Raw genomic sequence first — 20,310 nt, forward strand, 5'->3', positions numbered from 1 at the left:
AATTGTTAAACCTCTGGCCTAACAACTGCTTAGAGTTTTCACTGTATCAAGTATTTCTCGTAACCGTGGATTAAAAAGCTGTATGGATCAAATATCTCCTTGTCTGAAATACCTTTTGTATTGTCCAGCTTGGCCACAACTTTCTGTTCATTCACATTCCAAATAATCACTAAACTATCTGCACTGGCACTTGCAAACACGTCAGGGTTGTGGGGACACCAGGATATGGCTGTGATTGTCTTCTTATGCTCAGACATAATTGCATGGAGCTTGAACTCATTGTATCGGTGATCCAGCTAAACAAATAATAAAAGGCATTTTAGACATACATTTTTTGTAAACTCACTTTACGTACTATTGGGTTGGAGATTAGTTCATATAACAGTATTAGACTTACAGATGAACTTATAGTGGATTTAACAATTGTCAGCGCCTCACATCTGAATAAATTAAATTCTCATATATTTGATAGAAAAGTTGTCAAATATCCAATTAGCTCAATCGGTATTAACAGTCTATTCTCTTGTCTCTTATAAACTATTAAATTTCATTAATAACTTTATTCAAACAATCCTAAAATGCTTTATTTATAGGCATGGTAACAACCATTTAGTAATCTCCAAAGAGTTAAACAGGATAGAATACGAAAATGAGTTTGAAATCCTTCTCATTTTTTTAATCATACTCATTTTTTCATACAGTTAAAAACTAAAAAGAGAAAAAAAAAATCACATGCCCAAACATGACACAGGAAATTTTGTTTATTTTAATCCTACAAGCAGTATAACTCTTGAAGTTAAAGTAAGTGTATCCTTTATTTCCTTACATATTTCTCATTCTGAAAATTCCACATCACAGCATTTCTATTTTTTAGTAACCACAAACTTCAGAAGACCACAGTCCTGAGCAGTTTAAGTTCCAAATCAAATAAAGGTGGGCCACAACTCTGGAATCCACAACTTTGAAGCAGTTTGATCCACTGTGCACAGGACTATTTTTGTACTACAGCTTCAAATGAAACCACAGAATTGCTTCATTTCTCTCTCAGAACATATTTTACTGTTGCTGCACTTCATTCATCTCAAGTGTTTGCTGGATTGTGAGCCTGGCTTTTACAAATAACTCTTGACATATACAACTTTAGGGCTATCTTGAATGGAAGACTGAGCTTTACATAGACATCTTCTAAGCACCTACCATACTTCCAAAAGAATTGCAGAAACATTTATTAAAAGGGTTCAAAGTGAGATCAACAACAATGTAAAAACATAACTATTCTGATAAACAAGGATAATCTTACCTGATAAATATAAATAGCAAGGGTAGCACAGTAGGCAAATCTGTCCCCACTAGCAGCACATATATCCTTGTTCCATGGTTGACATCCAGCAGCTAAAAGTCCCACTTGTTTAACCTGTGACATTTTTGCCTTTAAAACAGAAATTCATTAGACTACAAGAAGACAGAATTTTAAAGAAGAGAATAATACTTCTTTGTTCCCATAATATCTACCTTAAAAATATAACTAGCTTGAGATACAAAAGAATGTATTTAAAATAAAGTCAAGCAGACGTTTAGAGGCTTCAGTGCTACAGAAGAAAGGGTATTGAATACCATTCACAACAATCCATTTGGAAGGAAAAAGAAGCGGCGGGGGAGGGGAAGCAGCGAATGAAAACTTGAATAGTTCTTGATGTGTACTAGCTGAAACTGTTCATCATTCCCATTTTCTTCTGCATTCTGGTTCAATACTTTCTATTCTGTTTAATGCCCTCTCTGCTCTCCCATTCATCTCCCACTGACAGCCAGACAAAATAAACCATATGCTAACAGTTTTGTTTTAAGTTAAAGCAACATTTGTACAAAGGTCTTCGAGCCACTTGCATAGAACAACTATGCAGTACATATTATCATCATCCTTTATGGGAAGCTTTCTAAATTTTCTTAATAATTACTGTTTAACAAAAAGTTGAAGTAAGCTGTGAAAAAACAAAGGCAAAGCTTAGTGTAACATTACTGTACAGCAAACTATGCCTTCAACATCCAAAACAAATTTCATACTACCATCTTGCTCTGAGTGAGACAACTGTTTTTAACATAAAAACGTAAGAACACCTTGTTGAGCCAGACCAATTATCTACCTAGCCCACATTTGATTCATGATAATATCAACATGTTACTTAGTAACAGAATGTCTCATTTGGGGCCACATTTATGCTGTGAATATATTATTGGACTGGGGGACATTATGTAGAAAAACATTACATGTAGGATGACTTCTTTAGGTTAAAGAGCTGAGACTATGATGTTGAAAGACAAGAATCTTACAGGTGCTAAAGCAATTCAACAAGTGTTTATTTCAGAGTAACAATACATGTGTCTTGTAGGATTCTGCAGTAATCTGTATTTAAAAAATCCTGTTAATAGATGAAATTTTTGAATTTTAGATGAAAAATGCTGCTCTGTACAATACCATTCTTTCACTGATTTAAGAATTTGTGCTTAATAAGTGTTCTTAAAATTTGATTTTTCAACTAGATTTTTCCTATTCAGGTATATATAAAGAAGTTACATGCATAAAATATTCTGAGCTGTATTACAGAAAGGAATGTACACTTTATTTACTAATATTTGTTGTTTTAAACTTGTTATTATTTCCTGCTCCTTCTAATGAGCTATATACCATTTTACAAAGGGAAGAATTTGCTTTGAAATTCAGTACAATAGTATCTGGAAGAAATGACAGTTGTATGGCATACTAACTTAGTCTCCTGTAAGTATCATGCATTAAAGCAGTTTCCTGCAGATCTTTTCGGACGTTATAGATTTCTGTTAAGCATACTTATAGAAGGGAGAAAGCAGCATTCATCAGAACAGCCTGAGTAAAAAGACAAAAAAGGGCAGCATAACTGAATATATATAGGTATGATTTCACACATGGTGCATTTTTATACATTTTTCATACTTTCTAAAAAAGCATTTTATTTTGAAATAAGGGATGTACAAGTAATTATACTGAACTCTAAATATACACTGAAAAAAACCCTGTGCATGTAAAAAACGTATACCACACCGGGAAAGCTATCAGATGATGCCCACAGTTTCCAAGGAGATGAAATAAAGAGGGAGGACAACAAAAACCTTTCTTTTCAATTGGCAGAAGCAGGAACACTCTAAGCCCTCTTCTGTTGCTAAATATAGAAAAAAAAGAAAAAACCAACCAACCACAATAAACTTAAATTTTGTATATCATAAATATTGAAAAATAACAACTGAATGGACTATATATAGAGCCATGGCTTTATATTAACAGCTTGAAGATAAATGCCTAATAATCCCTACCTTAGCATAGGTGTCATTGTTTGTAAACCACTTTAGCATTTCCATGTTCATTCCAATACCTTGCTGCTCCCAAAAACAGAAAATATTATTCTGGTTGTAGAACAAAATCACTCTACTTGACAGATGAAGGAACTAAACCTTGATGTTCACAGAATAATGCAGTTACTACAGGATACAGGAGAAAAGACTGAGCATTGTGTCGCACCACACACAAAACGGCAGTGTCAGTAGCCTGGCAACTGCAGCTCTTTAAAAGGCACCATTTTAATTTTAACCTAACTCCTGCTTCTCTGCTTCAGCTACTCAGTGTATTTCATTGCTTGTTGTATTTCCCAATTGTACTACAATGACACTTGTAGAATAATAACAGCTCTTTAAACCCATCACTTAACACTCTTCCATTATCAATACATGTGCTTGCATGTTTTAAGTATCCGTAACTTTATAACCATCAAGCACAACCAATAACAGATGCTTACATATGCTTTGATTATGGTCCATGTGGTGTATGACCTGTCCAAATGAGTCCCCATGCAGTACAGCACGCATACAAATGTGGATATACAATAGCCTTATTTTAATCAATATGCTTCTGTGTATACAAACCCCTAGTTTCTTAACAGCTGTATACAGTGAAGTGCCAGTGTCCTCTGCTTCTGTTCATCCTATGGTCACTATCTTCCCATTAAGTTTGCATCTTTTCTTATGTGGAAAGCATGCTGATGCTCCTGTAACTACTGTCCTCACGTAACAATATTTTTGTCAGCATGCCAATGATAATGTAATAATCAAAAAGATCTTTAGTGATACCAAAGTGATGTCTCCCTAAGATATTGGGTATATTTACCCATCTTTGAGGGAAAATCCACTGAGGATGAAAATGTGACCTAGGAACCACAGAGTTTCAAATTCATTACCATATCAAATGGGACCAGTTTGAAGCAAAATCATTTAAGTTTGCTAAAAGCATGAAGTTCTTCAAGGCTACCAAGAAATCTTGGCATGTCTGCAAGACACAGCAGTAAACAACTTCTGCCTGACAATGCCTGCCTCAATAGCATTGAGTCTCATGTAATAACATAAACATAATTAATTCATTAATAACATATTCATAATTAAACATAAATAATTCTTCCACCAAGCACATTACAGCCATGTTAAGAAATTAAATTCTCATAATTCGTCCAGACCCATGAAATAATGGAGAACTGGAAATATTCTGGTATATATGAAGCTTAAAAGCTAATAGAAAACTTATACCGTGAAAATTTTGACAAAATAAAAAAAATTCTTCCTACTTTGGAATGCTGCAAAATGCTAATGAATTTTCAGTTCTTGATGTGATCTACCCAACTGCAGTTACTAGTGTAGGTCTCTACATAGTCTGATTGAGATGATACACACTACTTCAAGAAACTGCTTCTGGGTAAAAGATGAGCTAAGTCTGACTATATTAATAATGACAGTCACAATGTAAAACAATGTAGAATAATTATATAGGTTTACACATGTACTGCTCGACACAGAAATGCAGCCTGACATACTCTCCAGTAGAATTTAACCAAAGTAGTCTACTACTTGCTAAAGCACCAGATTGGTTGCTAGTTTACCCTTAAGCAGTACAGACAATTTGTACACTTCTCTGCAAAAACCGGGAAAGTTTTTTCCACTTTTGTATACAATTCATCGCACACAGGCCACCTACAGCTCCCAGAGAATCAGAAGATTAACCAGAGGCAGGAAGAGGGTGCCTTGGACAAAGCTTTGAACTTCAACAAGATTCTTCAAAAACACCAGAAGCCTTGGCTAGACTCTTGCAACCAGAATTGCAGATGACATTTCCTAGCCTATGGTAACCTAGCAAGTGTTCAAAATGCGTGCATTCCGTTATCCAGACAATGACTAGGAAAAGAATACTTTGATTTAAAAGCTCATTTTAAATGAACAAGTGTTCTACTAGTGTTCATAGCCATTTTAAACCTCCACAATAAACTTGGACCCAAATCACTACCAGAATTTCTTTAACCACAGGATCTCTTGGCTTCACAAGGGAAGTAGTTGTGGACCTTTCTCAGAAGTTTGAAACTTGAAATCACAGCCTAAGATTGTATTTCACAGAAACAAACATTTGAAATAAAACCCAAATACATTAATCCAAGATAGATACCCTGCTTAGAAAATCTAAGGTAAACAACATTAAAAAACCATAACTTAGAACAAGCCTTACAGAGGAGTGTTTTTGACTGTCTTGACTACACTACTTGTACATTTAACTACAATATCCTTTATTGTGCAACTTTAACAAAATAATCTAAAGGCCAATACTTGGGTTCAAAACAAAGCATGCAGAAATGCTAACAGTTCTAACAATACATCATCAGCAATGCTAAACTACACACCTAATGAATACGAAACACATCTAGCATCATCTACAGAGTATTGGTTAATCATATGGTATCAGAAATCTAGTTTGCAGATACTGTCTGTAATACAAAGAGATATATACAACCATGTCTGATCTCACTATGAAGCATCTAAGAGTTTCCTAAGATTTTGTTCTCATCTTCCAATCTGGAACTACTCCAATCACCAGAAGATTGCTTTTCTGTATACAAATTGCCAAGGTAGTTCTGATGTCAGATAAAGTTACCTCTTGGCACATCTCACACCTGAATCTCTGATGACAGCTATTAAAAGGTAACTCCACATCTGAAACATTCACATCACGAGTGATATATAAAAAGAGAACAGTGAAACTATTAAAATCTGCCGGTTTTTTATACTTACAAGCATATAACTGGCATTATCAAGTAATACACAATAATACAATGAAAGCAGCTGCTTATGTTTCAGTAGCATCTCCTGCATTCCAATTTGTTAGTTGACGATATTGTATGGAAACAAGAAAAAGAAATCACAGAAATAATGGTTCCATAAAGGAGCTTAACACAGTGAAATATATGAGACTTATATTCACTTCCTACCATAAACCTATGAAAGCAGCTGCAGATTAAGCTTGCCTAAGGCATGCAGTTAATAAACATTAAAAAAAAAATCAAAGATATCCTGCAAATGTTGCTATAGTAACAACTCCCCCTCCTCAGAAACATGTTAATAAAAACGTACAGCTATCCAAGGTACAACTAGACACATTTAATATCTCCCAAATATTTTTGTTTTACTTAATTACTGCTTATAACTACTTTAGTTTACTCCATGCATGCTATATTGATTCCTCTAATACAATAAAATTAAATGTTTGATTTCCATCTCATTGCATATTAAAGAATTACTCATTAAATTATGCAACCTAAAAATGCAAGTAGGTGGCCATCAAACTTCCAGTACCTTTTATCCAGCTAGCAACATTAATTTTCAAAAATCTCATTTTGGATGTGCTTTACCCAGGATTCAAGACCTCATTAAAACTACTAAAAATCCCTTGCGAGTACCACAATGCAAATATTATTTTTTGATACTATCGATATAATAAACAGCAGCTTAAAGGAGAAAAATATAAAAGCAGTAAAAGAGAAAAATTTTAATTTAAACAATTCTTACTCGTCGTTGTCCTTCATACCAATCATCTTCATCAAACCAGTGAGAAATATAAGTCATCCAAGCCATGACAGAAGGCACAGTTGAAATAAAAAATACAGAATCTGAACACATATAAGTCCAATGTGTTCTGTGCTAAAATTTACTCAACACTACAGTAACCTACTCAAAGAACAGATTTGAACTCTGATATGAATTTACATTAATAAGCTTTAAAATCATAAATCTGAAATACTTTTAGCAGCAATTTAAATGCTCTATGTCTTGGATTTTCTACTGGAAAACAGAAATCAATAATAAAACAATAAATAGATTATATATTCACATATTTTAAATTAAAGTAGACTAGTGCTTCAAGCTCTAGATTTTGCTGTATTTCTGAGCTCTGAAAACAAGGTGCTGTTTGAGTAATTCTTATCTGTCTCCTAAAAATTACTTTCTTTTTTCAAATGAAATGTCTGTATGAAATGTTCAGTGCATAAAAGCTTGTATTGAAATGTAAATTATCTTCAGAGTCATGGGGAACGATTTGTTTTGGTCATGTAGGGAGTGGTTTCAATTGGCACAGTAGGAGGGGCCAAAACTATCACAAATGTCAAACATCGGTTTAACATTTTTTTAAAAAGGGGGAAAAAAAGAAAGAAAAAAAGATCTGCAACTCCATTGTTTGCAGCCAGTAGAGCCTGAAAGGCTCAGCTACAGCCACCAGCACTGGCTGGGAAATATAAAAAGCCCAATCTACCTAATTCATCGAAATGGATCTCTTTCTTTTTTCTCTCTCAGAAGAGTTTCACATATCTGATGGCATTTATTCCTTCCACAGGCAGTATCCTTTGCTGGTATGCTCCCAAGTTTCATATTAAATTTCACGGTGCATTATAGCAATGAAAACAAAAGGTAAAAAGAGGAATAAAAGCTGTACTGCTCATACCACATTTCGGTACTGCAGCAGCACACTTCATCAGCTGTGCTGTTTAGGAGATATTTTCATACAAATCTTTCTGACTGCATGATTACAGCAACTATCAGATCCTCAACAGAGATTATGAAGATCTAAAAAACCCAGTTTCTTAAGCAACCCAGAATCCAGACAACCTCTGCCTTTCTGTACTGGATTAACAAGTCGATTTCTAAAATCAGTAATATAATAAATGCAAAAAACTTCAAAGTCGATTGTTTAATCGAGAAATAAACAAAGCAAAGTAGAAAAAGAACAGCTGAAAGTACCGACTATTAACCTGATGTTAGTGGTGAACATTACTTACCATTTCCACAGAGCAACTCAGTGTCATTACCTGTCCTACTCCAGCACACGTAGTTTCCATTAAGGATATTGTATAAGCAAGGTACATTTCCACATACACAGCAGAGGAATAAAGAAAAGCAGCAATACTATTGGTCTCCAACCTCTTTCTCAGAAATTATGACATCCCAGGGAAAAAACCCAAACCAAAAAATACAAACCACACACACAAAACAATAAATATTTAAATCCAGACACTCACTATATTTAGCATTTCAAGATTATCAGATTTTTTTTGTGTTTATACTCTCTTCCAGATAAATGGATACAGACACAAGAACACAGAGAGGGAACTTCTCACCGTACTGCTGAAATTTTTCAAATAACTTGCCCTTTGAGATTTTGGCTCAAACAATGTGAAGTGCACATTATTAGAGGGTTTGATAAACTGTATGAGAAACACAGGATTAATTCAGTCAATTCTAATCACACTGCTGAAAAAATCCCCAACTATATCCAAGTTCTATGACTAAATGATAAAAATATGACTGATGTACCACTCCTATGTATAAAAATTTTACAAATTGCTAGACAAAACATATCCACATTATTTCTGCTTGCTACACACCAAAATCATGGTTTCAAATAAATTAACACTAACATGTTTAGGAAAGTCTTTGCTTTCAGGCTAATCTGTCTTCTCATAAGGGCACATTGCATCATTAAGAATCTTGATCAAAGAATTACAAGTAGTTCAACAGTAACAAACTTGTTTCTCTGTTATGCCTATAGCTGTTCCATCATCTATATGAACTGAGTTTCCTAGTGTCTACACCAACCTGTCAAAACAATGAGCCTCCCAAGACAGACAAACACTGTGATTCACATTTAGTTTCAGGATCATCAGGGAAGCATGGGCTTAAAAACATCTGTTACAACTACCTGTAAATAAATTAAAAAGTTTTGTGTTAAATTATACATGAAAAATAAAGACATGAAAGACTAGTAGCTGCAAATGCATCATGGGTTAGTCATATCTTTTTGCCTATTCTACCATTCATCTCCAAGTGTTGGAAAAACTATTATATGTGTGCTGGTTTTGGCTGGGATAGATTTAATTTTCTTCACAGTGGCTGGTATGGGGCTGTGTCTCAGATTTGTGCTGAACATAGGGTTGACAATACAGAGATTATAATCAATACAGATTACACAGAGGTGAGGCCTTTTCTGCTTTTTATACTGCCATGCTGGCAGAGGGACTGGAAGTGCATGGGAAGCTGTGAGGAGATGCAGCAGGGAGAGCTGACCACAAATGACCAAGGGGATATTCCAGACAATATGACATCGTGCTCAGTATATAATGTGAGAGGGAAGAAGGAGAAAGGGACATTCGGAGTGATGATTGTCTTCCCAAGTCACCAATGTGCATGATGGGGTCCTGCTCTCCTGGAGATGTCTGAACACCTGTTTGCCCACAGGAAGTAGTGAATGAATTCCTTGTTTTGCTTACCTGTGTGCACAGCTTTTGCTTTCCCTATTAAACTGTCTTTACCCATGAGTCTTGCACCCTTTTACCCTCCCGATTCTCTTCCAAATCTTGCTGTTGGGGGAGTAAGCAAGAGGCTGCATGGCACTTGGTTGCTGGCTGGGGTTAAACCATGATATACAGGTATAATAAAAGCTACGTGTAGGATGAATAAAGCTTTGTGTACTATTTATTACAATAAAAATATGAAAAATCTCAAAGTATTCTATTCCTTAAATTGTTGTAATTAGGGTTAATATTATTAAATGTTTTATAAGTAACTGAGTATGCATTTAACCTAAAGTCCAGTTGGTATCTCTACTTAAGTGTTTGCTCTCAATGTAAGGACAACAAAATGTACCATGATAGATCAGACCACAAGAGACATCTTCAAGGTGTATTCAGCCTTACAACAGATTGCCCAATAAATTTATTTACAATATTCCAGAAAGAATTAAAGAAGATTAAAAAAAATCATATTCATTTGATGCAGAAACAATTGTTTCATTTTTGAGCTGACAAAAGAAAATGGTATGATGCTACATCAGAGGACATTCAGATTAGACATTAGCAAAAGGTTCTTCACTGAGAGGATGGTCAGTCACTGGGTCCCATCTGGAAGCTGTCATGTCACTAACCTTTCAGAGTTCACTGAGCATCTGAATGATGCTCCTAGTCATATGGTTTAGCAAGGAACAGGGAGTTGGACTCAATGATCCTTAAGACCCCTTCAAACTTGAGATATTCTATAATCAAGCCTGTGCTGCAGACATTTCACAATTCTCCCTTTGGAACGAGGTACTCCCCTTTTAGCTCATTTCAGATTGACTAGGCATAAATACAGAAATCCCAAAATAGCCAGAAGGAAAAAATGGAAGTGCTGATGTAACTGTGTGGTTAAAGCTCAGTGCTACAATGGTCAAGAACTAATAAAAATCAAACATCACCAATCAGCCTACCCCCAAAAAAATCATAAAAAAAAAATCAATGGTTATCTTCTATTTATATATCATATGAAAGTTGATCTTCTGGACACTCCAGTACAGATATCTGTTCATTATGACAGTAAGCTACTACCTTGCTTTCCACAAAGACATTACCTTAAGAATCTGAAAGGATATGCTGGAGACTATAGTGGCCTTAGTCTCTACACACTAAGAAAACTGTACCTAAATAAAACATACATATATAGTTTACCTAGAAAACAAAGGATAAAAGATTACATCTGAAAGTAATGCCCTATATGGCACTGCAATGAACAAACTAATGCTATTCTCCCATGTTATCTGGCAATATCTGAAGCCAGTAATGCATTTCAGTTGTGAAAAAAGATCTCCATGAATGGCAGAGAGATAATAAACCTCTATTTTGATATTCCACTTTTACCACCAAATTTGCTATTAATTAATAATATGTAGTTGTTATACTGTGACAAATCAAGCATGCACTTCTTTTTTTCCAAATACATCTCTAACTCACTGCTTCTGTTTCTGCTTAAATATTATAAAGAGAAATATTCAGATATCAGGGTTTTTTTAATATATTTTTGCCACAAATCAGCAGCATTATGTATATTTCAAAATTAAGAATTATTTTCAATTAATAACTATATTTACACCTCGGAAATTTTTATTTTTGCTGTACCCAATTCTATGACAAAATTCTCTGCCAATCCATGTATGTCCCATTGTAGCTCTAAAAATTATCTACCTTAACTACTGATTTACTAAAGATTAATGTGCTATGATTTTGCATTTTGAAGACACAAAATTCATTATAGGAATGTCTTCATGACGAAAACACATAACAAATAACCCAAGAACAAAATACTTAAAAAATTTCCTTAATTATAAAAGTATAAAAATTCATTACTTTAATAATTTTTATGCCATTATGTAAATTCATTACATCAATATCTGTAGTAAAGAAGTCCACTAAAGCCTCCAGTTTTATTTATTAACTAGTGCTTTAAGAACCTGTACACTGAGAATATGAAGCATGTAATGATGCTAAATATCCTAAAATAAATCCTAAAATACAATGTTTAGAATAAAGCTGTGCAATAACCAATCATACAATAGTGACACTGCAAACCTATGCCTCAGTGATCCTATGTCATACAAGGTCAGTTAAGAATTAGAATTCCCCAGACTTCCCCTACTCCTACTAAGCTACTAATGGCACAAACATAAGCAGGGCTCTAAATAGTTGTCCTTTTTTATTTTTTCCCTCACTTGCTCATTCCAAACAAGCTGTATGGATTTATCAGGGCATGACATACAGGACAGCCAGGCCACCTAACAGTGACTAAAATAAGCCGTTTGTAACAGACATGCAACACAACCATCATCACCAGATTTACACTGGGCTGAGACTTTAGAACAACCTTCTCACAAGCTACTTTTAAGATTGAGCTTTATCAGTTTATGGAGGAGATTAAGCTCTAGCTGCCAACAATAGCAGTGGATTGGACTTGATCATGTATCTTCTTAAGGATGTTCCATAACTGGATCTTAAAAATAAATTCAATGAAGCTTTATAGTCTTTTTATAATAAAATAAATTACCATCTGTTCAGAAAAAAATATGAGTATATTTATATATATAGTACCACTTTTACTATAGCTTAGCAGATGCCTCCATTATTCTGTGAAGAATACTTGCAACATTTAAGAAATGGGAAGTTAGATGCCTCCAATTGTGTCCTTGGCCAAAAAAGACAAAAAGAGCACACAGTATATTTACAGAGAAAAATTATAATCTTATTCATAAAACTACATCTATACCAAAATTCTTGTCTCTGTTTCATAGTCATTACTTGTATAAAATTTGAACATACTCAAAGCTGAAGTGCCTCAGTGTTTAACCTGGCAGGTACTAAACCCCACAGTCATTTGCTGATTGTTTGGTCTGTCAGCAAACAGGAAACAAGCCAAGAAACACATTGCATGTATTTTTTGTATCATGTTCATAGGATTTATCTATTTCTAGCTAAGTAATTCCATTCTAAAATATTCTTCAGATACATGTTAGATTACAGTAAATTTAGATTACAAGAGTTTAAATCCCTTTCTGGAATTAAAATTAACACATTTTAAAGTCAATACTTTTATAATAATATCAACTTTTTGTACTATAGTTTGCTGATGTAGATGTTAAATATAAATACTATTAAGTAAATTTCTATGGCAGATATATGAAATACCATAAACACTTCCTCACATAACAAGAACTTTCCTAAGCAGAAAAAAAATGTTAGCATCCGAAGCACAAACGAGACCATAGACAAAATAAACTGAAAGTAGAAAAAAATGTAATGGAAAAAAGGAAAGAAATAATTCTTTCTAGCTGTGAAATTCGAGGAAATATTTCAAATCATGTGTATTTATTAATGGATTTTGTGAGGTAAGAAAGGTTGAACAGTCAAAGTGGGGATGACATCCACCTGTATATCATCTTAGATTAATTTTCCTGATTTGGATAAATGGCTAAAGCTGGATGTGGGCAAGAAAGAGTTGATTTCATTAGAAAAACAGATCCACTCTTGAAAAGTTGTATCCAAGATAATGTTCTAAACCACAAGATTTTCTGCCTAGGAATTTTTACAGAGCAATCAATTTAACAGTTTTGTTCAGACACTTCAGGGGCCACTTGTGCTCCAATAACCATAAAGACAGAAAGAACCCTGAAAAAGCAAAACACCACAACCATCTCCAAAGTAAGAAACTCTTTAACTGCAACAAGATTGCACTCCATTCTCTGGACAGGTGAATGGGATACAAGTACGTGCATGTTCCAAGCCAGCAGTTCAGTACAAAAAGCATGCTGTAGGTTAGCAACAAATGGCTACAGAGCTTTCACAACGCTAACCTCACACTTGACAGTGGAAGTTTTAATCTTACTTTCCTGGAACCTAAACCTATGTATGAAATTGATATCTGGGATATGACATATCTTCATTAATTCCATCATTATCAGTCCTCCATCACAGGTATTTTCAGACAACAGGTACCAACTTGAAAAGGAAGTTAGGAGAATGAAAATAGTGGCATTAAATAGTTCTTAGACCTTGATTTGCCTATGCTAAAAAAATTTAAATATAATCAAGCCTAGCAAAAAACTCCCAAATGATTCTTTAGCCAGATTGAAAAAGAGAATACAAAAGGCCAAACCAAAGAGATTAGGGTTCAGACTGTCAAATTAGGCCATTTATGTCTCATTAAGAAAGAGGCTACAGAGCACATTATCTAATGGTACAAGTAAATGTCAACAGTTATATCTAAGACAGAAACAAAACAGATCTTAAAACATATAAACCAAAGGGATGGAATAAACTCTACACCTTCTGCCCCCAAAAGATGCAAATAGAGATGGTTGGTTTCAAGAAACCATGAAATTGAGTTCAAACTACAAAATTGTAGCACATCAAGCAGAATGGAATCAGGCAAAAGGAGAGAAAGAGGAAAAAAATCATATAAAGTCAGTCAAACACAGGATGTAATAAACTAGGGGAAAAGTATGAACCACCAATGGGATGCGGACAGAAAAAGAGATATACAATGTGTTAGGAAAGCTATTTTCAACACAGAAGGAAGCTCAACACTGTTGACCAGGCATTCATGCACTACGTTTGGCTGGCACATTCAAGAGAGATGAATTTAAAGATTTACATACAGGGTTTTAAAAAAGCCTGGTATGATGAGGTAATTACCAGAGATACATAAGTGTTATTTAAATCAATTTATATCATACACGCTAAGCAATGGGGTTCAAATTGGTCACATAGGCTGAAAGGTAGGTAAAGGTTCCTGAACCTGCAGCAAACTTACAGTCATTAGAAGCATTAAGAAAAAAACTTCATTAAGTAGGTGAAAAGCAGTATGAATGTAATCAATATGAAACCTATAATATACAGCCCGAGAAAAAAAAAGATGACATCAATCCTTTTCCACTGCAACAATGGCTTCTGAGAGCCTCTCCCATCATTAAATAGGAAATTAGGCACTGGACAACAAATAAAAAGATTCATCACTGATGAAGATCTTAGAAATCACTACTTATCAACTTGTCTGCTTACACATAGCTTCCCACAGAAAACTGAACTAAATAGCCCAAGTGAAAAAATGTAACGAGGAGACTTATCAGAGACAAAGTGCAGTCAAGGTTATCACCATAAATTAAAACACCAACCAAGAAAGAATTAGATGAGGAATGTTCCTATACTTTAGGCTATCTTGAGAGCTAGTATAGATATTGTTAACAAATAAAAAAAAGTCAGCAAAATTGTACAGGCCTATACTGATAGCCAAATAAATCCCTCACACAGCAGCAAAATCAAATTCTCCAGTCTATGCTGGAACAGGATAAGGACTAAACGGCCCCAATGGATTCAGCCAAGGTGTGCTTGTAGGATGCAAATGGGGAAAAGAATACTATACAAAGCTTCTATCTTTCTCCAGTGCTCAGCTGCTACCATAAATAAGGGCTAGCCTAAGTAACACAATGTCACTGAATTGCCTATATCCTACAGGTGAATTCACAGTTCTTGTAGTCAGTTGCTGTAATTCAAATGTTATATTGATAGTCACTTCTCTTCTTGTGCTGCATATCTTTTGCTTTATAGAACAAATTCATCACCAGGACTTGCTGAAGTAATTCTGTCTACATCAACTCTGACTCAAAGACTGCAGGAAGAGGAAGTATTGCTTTCCCTAGTTATCATCTCCTATTATCACTGTTAGAAATAAAATACTGGCGCACTGAATTCAATGGACCATTAGTCAAACTTACCAAGGACTTTCCTATTTTGTTCTTGCTATATGGAAATTTTCCTCATAGCAGATGACCAAAGAACAAATTTATCACTGTGTTATGGGCCCTTTAAATAGCCAGAGCTACTAAATGAGTCCAAGATTTGGTGTAACAGAATGCACAAAACATTGAAACATTGAGAGTTGGAAGAAGACTGTAGATACCTTGTCAGGGAGAATAATTAATAAGCGACCAAAAAATCAGTAAGTAAAACAATGGTCCTATGATATTTAAAAGTTTTTGCATTATTGGTATTATTTCATGCATACTCCATATTACCTTTGCAAGTTCTTTAGATCAGCATGTCTCCATATGGGTTGCAACTATTTGCTAAAGATGACTACAGTCTTAAACTGAAGCTTTTGAGCAGTTCTGATACGCAAAACAAAAATAATGGTAACACAAAGTTAATTAGACTAATTTGTGCAAGGCACTTATTCTCTTACAGAAACCTTAAAATATATCAGTAACCTATACAGTTGTGCCTATAATTAGGAAAGAAATGCCACAATGTAAGTGCATTTTCCCTGGTTTAGGACTACAAAGAGTTAGGAAGTGCAAAGGTTAGCACCTTGAACTTTGTTTTAAACAATGGAAAACGTCTTCCCATTAATAACTTATGCAAAATAACTCTGTGTTAAAGTCTGAAAAACATCTGATTGTTTACCGTACCTGTTTATTATCAGAATTCTTCCCCTGAAATGCTCTTATGAATAGCAGGTAGCTACAAATTCTCATGGCAAAATTTTTAAATGAGGCATAAAACCAGAGGCTGTACACTCCTCAAAGAACTTTTAGAATTAGTTAGAAAGAGACATAATGGACTTCCTAGCCCATAACGTTTTTGAAATACTAAGTGCATGGCCATCAGAAGGATACTCTTGCAACAAGTTTTGGGGCTCAAAAAGGACATTTCCAAGTATTTATGTTTTATATCATGCAGTGGTTAAGCCCATTATTAAGGACACTGTGGTCTTTATTGATTCTAAAATCCAGGATTATGATCTTTACTACAGCATTCCAAGTAATTAAAGATCTCAGACTTTGATTTCATACCTGCCTTCTTTAAGCCTTCCAAAACAGTTTCTTAAGTTATTGTATGACCATCTCTTTGTACAGCAACATCTCTTAAGGTATCAGAGGAATTTATTGAACAGAAATAAAAATTATTTCTTCATTTGCAGAGTCTGCTCTCTCAAATTTGCTTTCATAAGTTTTGCGTGCTTAGCCTGCAGTTTGCTTTTGTATTTGAATGCTTTTTTAAATTCTCTAAGCTTGATTTTGCTCCCCCTTCCCACACTTGTCCCAGCTACAAAAAGCATTTAGAGTACAAACAAGCCCAAAGCTCTCCCTCCCTATGGAGGGCGCTTGCCACACTGCTCGCTTCTTCTAAAGATTGCTGCCTCCGCCTCTACTCGATTTTAAGTTCGTATTTCCGCACAAGCACGTCTGTACAGATACACACACAGCAGGAAAGTCCCCCAACCAGTGCAAAATCCCGACAATACCGACAGCCCGCTCCTGGATGCTTCAGACACCGCCCGAAGCCCCGGGAGCTCCGCGGGGCCGTTCCGTCTCCGGAGCGCAGGTGTGCGCAGGGCGGCGCGGCCCGGCAGCCCCCGGCGGGCTGACACTCCCGGCCGTGCCGCACCCCTCGGGGCGAGAAGCGCCGCCGCACCCCTCCCTCCCTCCCTCCCGCCCGGCACGGCCCGGCTGCCGAGCCCCGGCCACTCCCAAGGCAGCCGCCAGCCCTCACCTGCCCGCCCGCAGAGCCCACAGCGCATCCACCGCCGCGACGGCGACTCCAACCCCGTCTCCCGGGCAACCCGCGGGCCCGCCCCCGCGCGCCATTGGAGCCACACGCCGGGAGCGCGTTACCGGGCAACGCGGCGGCAGCGCCGAGCCCCGAGCGCCGGCGGGGAGATGGGGGACATCGCGGGGGCGAACCCCGGCCTCGGCTCGCTCTTGTTAGGGTGGTCATGCATTGGGACAGGCTGCCCAGGGGGGTGGTCCAGTCGCTGGGTTAGTGGATTAGGAGTTACAGTGATAGTGCTGGCTTCACATCTGGACTGGATGATCTGGAAGGTCTCTTCCAACCTTGATGATTATGATTCTTCCATGCGGGTTCCGAGAGGGGAGGCGGCTGGGTAGGGGACGTGTCAGAGCCAGCGAGCCGCCCTCCCGTTACCGGGGGGGCACCAGGAACCAGCGTCAGGCGGAAAGAGCGTATTTTGCGCCCCTCGAGTACCTGCGAGGGATGCTGCCCCTGTTGTTAAGCTCAGCACTGTAATGTGACATGAATTTTGAGCCGTTTAGCTATACCTGCGTCTAGTTTGCAGAGGGCATGGCTCCAATGTTGTTGGGCTGAAAGGAGTTGCAGTCTGTGGTGTTACACACTCACTGATCCTCTCAAATAGGAGTCACAAAATGCATTCCACTGAGTCCCACTCTACCTAGAGTCATTAGGGACACATGTGGGTTTTTAATCCATGGACAGTTATTGGAGCACATCTGCTTGTTTTTTGCTTCGACTTTTTCCCTCTTCCAGTTGTTTGTGCAGCTGGATGGTGGATTGCAGTGTGGATCTTACTTGTTTACTGAACAAGTTTTTTTTTTTATTTATTCTTCAGATAGAAGAATCTGCTAGTTCAACTTCCTATATCATTATTACTGTGTTTGTGTCAATGCAATGCAAACAGTGGGGAGGTAGGCCATGGACTGTGAAACTACATCTCCAAAAATAGCTCTTGATTTCTTCCATTAAAGCTAACATAGTCCACTGTAGCTGATATCTAGGCATGCTCAAATAAGAAAAAATGTCTTCTTACCCTGTTCTCTGGACAAAAAGAATCTATTGCTTGAGGAAATCCATCATACAATGTAATTCTTGACCTTACTGATAGATTTTTCTTTAGCAGGAGGAACTGAGAAGAGGTGGATAAGGTATCACTTTGTATATGATTTACTGGGCAGAAAATTTACAGCTTTAACCCACATCACCTGCCAGCAAAAACTTTTCCTGGATTTGCTTCTTTCCTCAGAAGCCTGGGCTATGTTTTAACCTATGTGATGTTAAAGACTATAAGAATCATACTTGGTGATAGTCCCAAGTACTATATTCCATATCCAACAATAGCCAGTACAAGAAGTAGGTGCAGCCAGAGTATAGAACAAAGGGCCTAGAAGGAACAAAGGATATAATATCCCTCTTGATATTGTATCTTTTGGCAATTACAAACTATGAGATTCTTGTAACAATTGCATATTCAGCTCATGTATGTACCCCCTATATTTATCTATCATCCTAGATTTTTGATCTCCAAAACATGCCACCACACTGAGTGGTGTTTTAAAGTCAGCATTTGCATTTGTTATTTTAAAACTATCCATCTGGAAATTCATTTGTTCCCTTTTTAATGATAGATAGCAGATAATAGTTTTCTATTCAATTTCTCTGTCTTTCATGCTTTCCTCGCTCTTTTCAGTCAACTCTTTTACCAGTTGAAGAGATCTAGCCTATTTTGACTCTTAGAGAAGTTCTAACCTATAAATGCAAATGACCATCCTTGTTGCCTTTATATTTTCTTGTTTTATTTCATTCTTTTGAGATGAGATGACTGGAATTGCCAAATGTTATTCCTAGAAAAGTGTTGGTCTGTGGGTCATAGGACCAGTTCATAGGATCATAAAATAGTAGAAGAGGGTAATTCAGATTAGAAAGACCTCCTGAGGCAATCTAGTCAAACCTCCTTTTTAAAGCAGGGTGAGCTATGAGGTCAGGCCAGAAATCCCATGGTTTTATCTTGGCAGTCCTCCACTGAACTTACTCCATTTTGTTGATGCCTTTCTTGTGTTGGGGACCCAAAACTGGAAGCAGTATTACAGATATAGTCTAAGAAGTGCTTAGTAGAGAGGAAAAAAGTTAAGTATGTATAACAAAAAACTGTTTTAATGCTTTCACATCCTAAAAATAGAAACCTTTTCCTTTAATAGAATTAATCACATTCAAGAGCATAAAGTAATTTTCTCTGGATTATGAGATTATATTTAGCACTGCAATCTCTGTTATGTTGTGTTTTATTTTAATTAGTCTAAAAAGTAAGAGAGTTTTTACTATTAGGAGTCTTCATTAATCTAGGCATACTAATAAGTCCTTTATGCAAGCTGTCTAGCTCTACCACACTACTAAAACCAAATCCTACTTCTTCTAGCTTCTCTGTGACTTTCAGCTCAAGAAATAAGGGTATCTAGGTGAAATGTAGTAGTTTATTGTCATCCATGTCCACCATACACAGTCTTATCTATAGCATTAGTTATAGTTACTAGAGCCCTAGGTTCTTACAGAATTCGTGTTCTTTTTCAGTCACTGAAAGCTAAGCTGAAGTTTATTCAGCTATTGTTTCCTACTCTTGCCAGAGCTCTGTATTTTTTCCCTCACTCATGTTATTAAAGGAGGATACATTTATCCCAACTATGAATAATACAACAAAACAAATAGAAATAGAATTTTAAATGGATTGACAATGCAGTTTCAATTTCCATCATACTTATAATTTTGGTAACTTTCATTTTATTCTTATGGTATCACTGACCTCTGGTGGGAGTCAGCAAATATTATTTTAATTTCTCACTAAGAATGTTGTGGGTTTTTCCACTAGTGATCCTATTAGCTTGCTGCCTGGTAGGGATCATATGCCTTTCTACCTCATGTTAGCTGTCAAATTATATCTAGCAAATGATTTCATGGGGGACTCAGGCTGGTGTTTATTTTCGTTCATTCTTTCTAAGAGGTGTTTACTGAAAGGTGTCAAAAGAAGAAAATACTTGAAAGA

At 36.3% G+C, this 20,310-nt stretch overlaps 1 protein-coding gene across 5 annotated transcripts in view; it reads right to left on the bottom strand.

The window, feature by feature from the left end:
- WDR17 (WD repeat domain 17) overlaps positions 1–17,879 on the bottom strand; it is a 55,586-nt gene extending 37,707 nt beyond the window's left edge. For 2 of the 5 annotated variants that reach the window (XM_051790412.1, XM_051790411.1), the window contains exons 1-3: positions 6,904–7,688; positions 1,301–1,429; positions 113–296 (exon numbers count right to left, since the gene is read on the bottom strand). In XM_051790412.1, the coding sequence (XP_051646372.1) occupies positions 113–296; positions 1,301–1,429; positions 6,904–7,014 (424 nt within the window). In that variant the 5' untranslated portion in view covers positions 7,015–7,688. Of the gene's footprint in view, positions 1–112; positions 297–1,300; positions 1,430–6,903; positions 7,689–15,757; positions 15,851–17,234; positions 17,488–17,800 lie in introns of those variants that run through there. The other 3 variants (XM_051790414.1, XM_051790413.1, XM_051790415.1) reach the window with 3 other exon arrangements.
- Between the last annotated feature and the right edge of the window lie 2,431 nt (positions 17,880–20,310).

This window comes from Manacus candei, unplaced genomic scaffold (assembly GCF_025592945.1).
Source record: "Manacus candei isolate 608988 ecotype Guabito, Panama unplaced genomic scaffold, ASM2559294v1 h1tg000028l, whole genome shotgun sequence".
NCBI classification, from domain to species: Eukaryota; Metazoa; Chordata; class Aves; order Passeriformes; family Pipridae; genus Manacus; species Manacus candei.